General features: G+C 43.2%; 1 protein-coding gene across 1 annotated transcript; it reads right to left on the reverse strand.

Annotated features, from left to right (window-relative positions):
* Positions 1-1,630: 1,630 nt before the first annotated feature.
* On the reverse strand, positions 1,631-3,632 carry LOC110321808 (gamma-crystallin B). The gene is made up of 3 exons (XM_021198319.2): positions 3,597-3,632; positions 3,265-3,507; positions 1,631-1,911 (listed from the first exon to the last, which is right to left on the reverse strand). Exons 1-3 carry the CDS (start codon positions 3,603-3,605, stop codon positions 1,636-1,638), a joined length of 528 nt encoding a protein of 175 aa, XP_021053978.1. The 5' UTR covers positions 3,606-3,632; the 3' UTR covers positions 1,631-1,635.
* Between the last annotated feature and the right edge of the window lie 3,568 nt (positions 3,633-7,200).

Here is a 7,200-nt window from a genome sequence, read left to right on the forward strand (position 1 = left end):
AGAGAGAGAGAGAGAGAGAGAGAGAGAGAGAGAGAGAGAGAGAGAGAGAGAGAGAATATGGCAGTTATACTGAGTCAGGTGAAGACAGAATGGGACAGAGAATGAGAAGGAGCCAGAAGGTTAGAACAGATGGCCAGGGTTAGTTTGAAGCCAAGCAGAGCAATTCAGTCAGAAGCTGAGAGAAGCCAGTTTGAATCACCCAGTTTAGAGACAAGTTTGAGCCAGAACAGCTAAGTTGAATCAGCCAGATAGAGTTCAGAAAGACCTAGAAAGGGTGAGCTTACTCAGCAGTAAGCCTCCAAGATGATAATTACATCTGGCAAATAAAAGTTACATTTATAACAAACAAACAAAAAAACTTCTTATCTGACCAAAGTTGATAGCAGTAATCAATATATATGTACATATATATGTTATACTATTATATTATATATTTATATAATATATTACATATACTTATGTATATAATATATGTATGTGTGAAAATATTACATATATGTATATAAATATATGAATATATAAAAATATATTTTATACATTATATAGAAATATATGAATATAATATATTTAATATAAATATTTAAAAGGTAATTTGATTAACACATTTAGCAAAATAAGAGCAGCAGCTTCTCCACTAAGGACTCTCTCAGCCTCAGCCACAGACTTTTAACTGGGTTTGCAGGATTCTATCCAATCAGAGAGTGGTTGGTTATCCCAACAAGTGTGCTACTATTGTATCAGTGGGGACATCTTGCTTGGCCTGCTGGTAGTGTTGCACAGGGCCCGCAGCTGGCTAACACTATTGATGACTATTCTCCCCAGAGGCCTTATACCGTCTAACACTGAGGGCTAGTCAGCAGGGAGGAAGCATCCAGCCCAATTCTAGTTTGACTTCTCTGTGTCTTGTGACTTGAGCCTGTGGTGTCTTCAGCAACAGAATCTTACCACTAAGAATCTCCTTAACCTCGTAAGTAGAAGTACGGTTTGCTCTGTAGTCCTCTTTCTTATTCTATAAAGTTTATACACACACAGAAGAGGACCAAGGTGGAGATTCCACTACATAAAGTTCAGTACTTACAAGGCAAGTTACAAAGAAACCAGAAAGTGCTCCCCTGCCCCCTAAGTTTTAGTATTATTTCTGAAAAAGATAGTTTTTGGCTTTCTCCCACTTTTCAGCTCTTTCTTTTTCCTGCCCCTGCTTATCTTTAATTTTTTTCCATGGCACTTTTATATATTTATTTGTGGGATGGTTGGGGTGAGTCAGCAAACAGCTCTTGGGAGAATTGATGCTCTCCTTCTAGTAGGGTCTTGGGGATTAAACATGGGACACCCAGACTCGGGACAGGCATCTTTACCTACTAAATCATGTCACCAGGTCAGTTGTGACTTTTCTTGATAATTTAAACTTTTCCGTGATCTTACATATTTAAACATTAGAGAATGTGTTTTTACCCAGAATGCTATTTCCCCGTATAGGAGGTTCCTTCCCATCTTGATTGTCATGTTAGGTTTAGTGACATGTTTGCTTAGGAATGCTTAAGAGATTAAAAGAAAGGCAGGACTCTTGGAGTGCCAGAATCATAAGCTACATACTTTATTAGGTTCTAGAGGAGAAAAGTAGAGTCTCAAAATGCCTCAGTAAAAATCCATGACTCGTCTAAAAGAGCCAACTTTGGCATTTGCAGCCCCCCAGTCAAGATATCTCCTGTACTCCCCTGGCCTGAGCAGGAACTGCCGTCCCCTGTAGCTAGGCATCTCATAGAGGACCCAGCAGCCCTCCATCACATTGAGGGAGTGGATTTCACTGAGGTGGAAGCGATCCTGAAGAGAGAGACAATCATCTGTGATCTCTGACATTTGTCCTCTGAAGTCATCTCTTTCGTAGATCCTCATTCTGTAAGTGCCAGAGTGCTGGGGGGGGGGGAGGGGATTGGGGAGGGGGACAGACAGAAGAGGAAAAGCAAATGAGCACAAGTAGAAGCCAAGTTTCCTGTCTCACTACCTCCGGCCTTTAAATCCCAAGTCCAATTGTGCGTTCAGAACAAGCACATTACAGAGCTCAGAAGTCTCTATTCCTAAAGCCTAGGGTGTCAGCTGAAGAATCTAGGGTGTCAGTGGCCAATCGAGGGACAGCACCCAGGCTTCTCCATGCCCACCTACCAGTCCGTAGTCCCCAGCAATTAAAAATTCCTTAAAATAAAGCTTATCACACGTAGTTTAAAAATGCTTAAAATAAAACTCAGCATACTGTCTCCGTGCTTGTTTGGACAGCCCTTTGCAGGAGAGAAAATCAGAAAGTAACCGGAAGGGTAGCATTTTGATATGTCTCCCGTGTTGAAAAGGTATCAACCTTCAGCGATGTTCTGCAAAACTCCCGCACTGGTCCACGTATCTCTAGAGCAGAAGACTGAGCCCCTGTGATCAATAAGGTGCTGCGTTTCCCCAGGCTTCTCTTTCTGACCTCAGTTTCAGTCCAAATCAGCCCTTTCCCTGGCTTCCTGCATGCAGACTGACCCTTCCCTGTGAGGGCTACACTTCACCTTGTCTCACCGCTGCTCCCACACTCCACCTGCCTAAGATGCTATTACAGTTGTGCTCCAGAAAGCGTGAATCTTGAACTTTGGGTTTAGATTTGGCCTTTTTTGCTGGTGTATTCCTCCAAGTGAGCCAATAGGCACTGTTTACTGCATATGAATAAAAAGCTGAAGATGGGAAAAATAATCGAGTAGAAAGAATCGCGAGGCCAAGCAAGCCAGCATGTTTTTAGATGAGATCAGGGCATTCAAGGTGGTATGGTCTTATACAAAGCAGATGGCTCAGGCTGGCCTTGAACTCTTGTCACTATCTCTTCAGTGCATCCTACCCACCCAATGCATTTTATAACACCTGCACAGTAGCCCATTGCATTTTTAGATTAAGAAACTGAATTTTTGACTTGAAGTGGTTTGGAATGAACTAAGGACTACATATGGAGGGGATTTATATGTTAAACATAATAAATGCGTTGTCTTCGATATCTTATTGTTTTAAAATTTCTCTCTGGCGTTGGCGTTTGACTTCTCGATGGCATATAAAATGTGAAAATGGGGGTTTGAGTTTTCTAAAAATTCACCACCAACTTCCTGAGAACTGGGGTTCCTCTCTCAGGTATCCTACTGGATACACACACACTAGGTATTACACCCACTCTGCTCTAGTTAAAACGACTTGCTTTAGGATAATCTTTTAGGATAATTTGTGTTTCCAGAGACCAGTCAAACTCACTTGGGGGATGAGGCGGCAGGAGCGGATGGAGTCGCTGAAACCCATCCACTGCTGGTAGTCAGGGTATTCTCCACGTCTCAGGAAGTACTGGTGGCCCTGGTAGTTGGGGCGCTCATAGAGCATCCAGCAGCCACTGTCCACGCGCACAGAATTGCAGCGGCTGAAGTAGGTCTGCAGGTTGGGGCAGTCGCTGCTGCACTCGTAGCAGCGGCCCTGGAAGCTGCGGTCCTCGAAGAAGGTGATCTGTAAGCACAGAAGGGGACCAGGCAAATAAGTGATTTCTGCCAGCAAGGATGCTGCTTGAGGGCAAAGGTCAGGGTTTCAGGACTTACCTTTCCCATCTCGCTGAGAGTGAGATGCCCTGGGAACTGTGAGGCTTTAGGGGAGCGCCCCTGGTATATATATAGCTGTCATGACTGCTGCCTCCACAGGAAATCACACAAAAGGGCCCATTTCGGTGAGTAAGGGGATTTGCAAGCTCGGAGAGCTCTCTCCCTCCCTCCGCTCATTGGGGTTGGCTGAATGGTTTACCCTCATTCTTTCTAGTAGGTTCGGGTTGCTCTAATTCACTAAAGCTGTTGTGTTGTTGCCACCAATGAGAAAAGTCTTTGCTCTTGTTTTGCAAAAGAATGAGGGAAGCTCTGATTCCGTGCGTTTATTTTATAGCTTACTCGGCTCAATCGACTTCTCAAAGCGAATCTGATTTAGCAACTGCACGTGCTTCGGATTTTGATTGCATGTTTAAACTTTTTAAAAGCAAAAACTTAAACAGTAAGGAATCTTGAGTAAGAGAGCCCAAAGAGACGTAACCGGAGGAAACATTCTGAAACGCATAAAGTTCAAATTCAAGATTCTGTGATCATTAGTGTTCGTTGGGGCGATGGTCTGGAATAGAATTGTCAACTATTTTTGTGATATCTCTTCTCCACCCTTGCACCTAGAACAGAGGTTTTGATGCTGTGGCTCTGACTGGACGAGAAAGCAAGTATTCATATGCTTCCTCCATTTCTAATCTCCTTGGAGAACCTAAATCTTCCTTCTGCGCATGCTCACCCAGAGTCTGTCCCTCCTTCAAATGCCACATTTTTTTCTTTCTACTTTTTTTATTTTTTGTTTTGTTTTACTTTGTTTTGTTTTGTTTTGTTTTGTTTTTTCAGGAGCTATCACCAAAGTAAGGGTCCCACCAAAAACCTTCCTAGCAGCCCACTACAAACTTTCTCAGGCTTAAGATAGCGGGTACCATTCAGGCCAGATTGGGAGGGTGTGTGTGGAGAGAGGAGGGTGGGAGGTGGGAGGAGTGGGGAGGGTGTCTTGACAGTGTGCCTCGTACATGTATTGTGGGAACCCTGGGGTCCCCTAGCCTACTTCAAACTCATATCTTCTCAGGACAGTTTTTCAGAACAATGCTGAGTTTATTTTTTATTTTAAGAAAATATTATTCTTTCCTTTACAAATGAACAAATGAATACCGTCATTTCCCCACATTAAGGACTTGCAGAAGTGCAAAACAGTGCATCTTTTCGTCGTCTTTGTTTGGGGAAATATTGTGATTATTCACAAACATATACTATGTCTTTAGCACCTAAGAAGTTTACTATTCAAGACCCCTGAGGGAAACAAACACCTGCGATCTATGTGGGTACTATCAATGATGGATGGGCAGATCTGGGTAGTCTCGTTCCCATGGAGAGGCTGGTGGACTCCCTCAAGTGCACTGAGGCCCTCTGCTCTTCTGTCTTTCTGGTGGACTGGACACTGCGTAATGGTAATGGCTGAGTTAGTGTTGTCGGGAGCCATTAGGCACAGCCTTCCCCGAGCCACCACAGATGTGATCATTTGAGTTCTTTGTTCCAATCTGTCACCTGCTTAGATAGTTTAGTTTAGTTTAGTTTAGTTTTGTTTTGTTTTGTTTTTCCATTGTGGATGAGCTATTATAGGCACCAGTACGTGACAGGGTCATCTTTATACTGTGCAGCCATTTCTGTATCTCCATGCACATACCTCTACCCTAGGCCTTCTTACTCCTAATATCTCTCTTTCTTGGCCCTGAATCAACTAGCCAAGCCCTGCTCAATGACTCCATGTAAGCCCTGGACTCAAGGCTACTTTTCTTCCCACACAAAGTGGGTGGGTGACCAGCGAGCTTTGTTTTGTTTTAAGAAAAAAAATATATTTTAAAGTTATTTACTTTGTCAGTTTTTCTGTTTTTAGGGTATTTTTGTTTTTTTTTTTTTAAAAAAAACTAAGTATTTTAAACAATTATTCATTTTATTATTTTACAAGTGTTTGCCTACAGATATGTACGCATACCACATGCATACCCGGTGCCTTCAGAGGTCAGAAGAGGGTTTTGAATCCTCTGGGACTGTAGTTACAGATGTGAGCTGCCCTGTGGGTGCTGGGAATCAAACCCATGTCATCTGCAAGAATAACAATCACCTCTAACCACTGAGCCACCTCTCCAGGCCAAGGCTCACTTCTTTAAGGTTGCCCACTGGGAGGACTACCCCTTCATTGCTGTTTTGGGAACCACCTGAGTGAGGTGGTATCCTAGTTAAGGTTTCCATTGCTGTGTAGAGACAACATTTACTTGGGGCTGGCTTACAGATTCAGAGGTTCAGTACACTATCATCATGGCGGGAAGATGGCAGCGTCCAGGAAGACATGGGGCCGGAGGAGGGAAAGTTCTACATCTTGATCCAAAGGCAGATAGGAGAAGACTGGCTGAGGTGGTTTAAATATGATTGGCCCAGAGAGTGGCATTATTTGGCGGTTTTTATTTGTAGCCTTGTTGGAGTTGATGTGGCCTTGTTGAAGGAAGTATGCCACTGTGGGTGTGGACTTTGAGAGCTTCCTCTTAGTTGCCTGAGGATGCCAGTTTTCTCCTAGCAGCCTTCAGATGAAGATGTAGAACTCTCAGCTCCTCCAGCACCATGCCTGCCTAGACACTGCCATGCTCCCACCTTGATGATAATGAACTGAAACTTTGACTGTGTTAGCCAGCCCCAATTAAATGTTGTTATTATAAGAGTAACCTTGGTTATGGTGTCTGTTCACAGAAGTAAAACCCTAGCTAAGACACTGGCATCCATGTGACTAGGAGGAGGGTCTCAAATCCTACCTCCACAGTGACACACTTCCTTCCACAAGGCCACACCTACTCCAACAAAGCCATACCTCCTAATAGTGCCACTCTCTGAGTCAAGCATATTCAAACCATCACAGGTCCCATCATGCAATAACACTACTTTTGGCTTGAACCTGTATATCAAGCCAAGCCATTAGTGAACTGAGCCTACCCATCTCTTTTCCTCCAGTCAGCTGACCACAGGGCCTCCTGCATGCCATTAGAACTGGGAGAAAATAAGATGGTGGTGACTTCCCACTCTAGAGACATCCTGAACTGAACAAGGGGCTGGGAATTTGTGCACCTTTGATGCTCAGTAAATCTATGTAGGGTGCTCCAAGAAAGTCCTGGAGGCTCCTTGCATTGAACTTTGAGCTGCCAGTGTCTGTGGGAAGAAGTACCTTGGTCCTGAGCAATGGTGTGAACAGTGTAGCACAGTGCTCACTCCAAGAAGAAAAGAAGCACTTATCTTAATCCCACTGACTAAGATAACCATAGGTAATACAGTGGTGTCTAGCTTCTAGGCATCAAGGCATGGAAAGACCATTTCCTATTATTATATTAATTATGATGATAATATTTATACTATGCAGCATACCTGTCTTCTATTCTGAGTCTTCTTTTAAATAAAGTGAATGGTAACACCAGCTAAGGTAATCCTATTAGCCTTTTAATGAAACATTATTTCAGTGAAGAAAAACTAATGATCATGCTAGACTCTTAACCATATCCTGATTGAAGCTTATCCAGTACTCAAATTCACCTGGAAGAACTCACTGAAAAATACTGTGTCATTTTTATGTGCTAAG

The sequence above is a fragment of the Mus pahari genome, chromosome 5, assembly GCF_900095145.1.
Source record: "Mus pahari chromosome 5, PAHARI_EIJ_v1.1, whole genome shotgun sequence".
Lineage (NCBI taxonomy): Eukaryota > Metazoa > Chordata > Mammalia > Rodentia > Muridae > Mus > Mus pahari.

What these genes read in the sequence shown, in the direction of transcription:
- LOC110321808 (XM_021198319.2), bottom strand. An exon ending in CCTGCCGCCTCATCCCCCAA is followed by an intron (nt 1,912 to 3,264) that starts GTGAGTTTGACT and finishes CCCCCCCCCCAG; the next exon opens with CACTCTGGCACTTACAGAAT.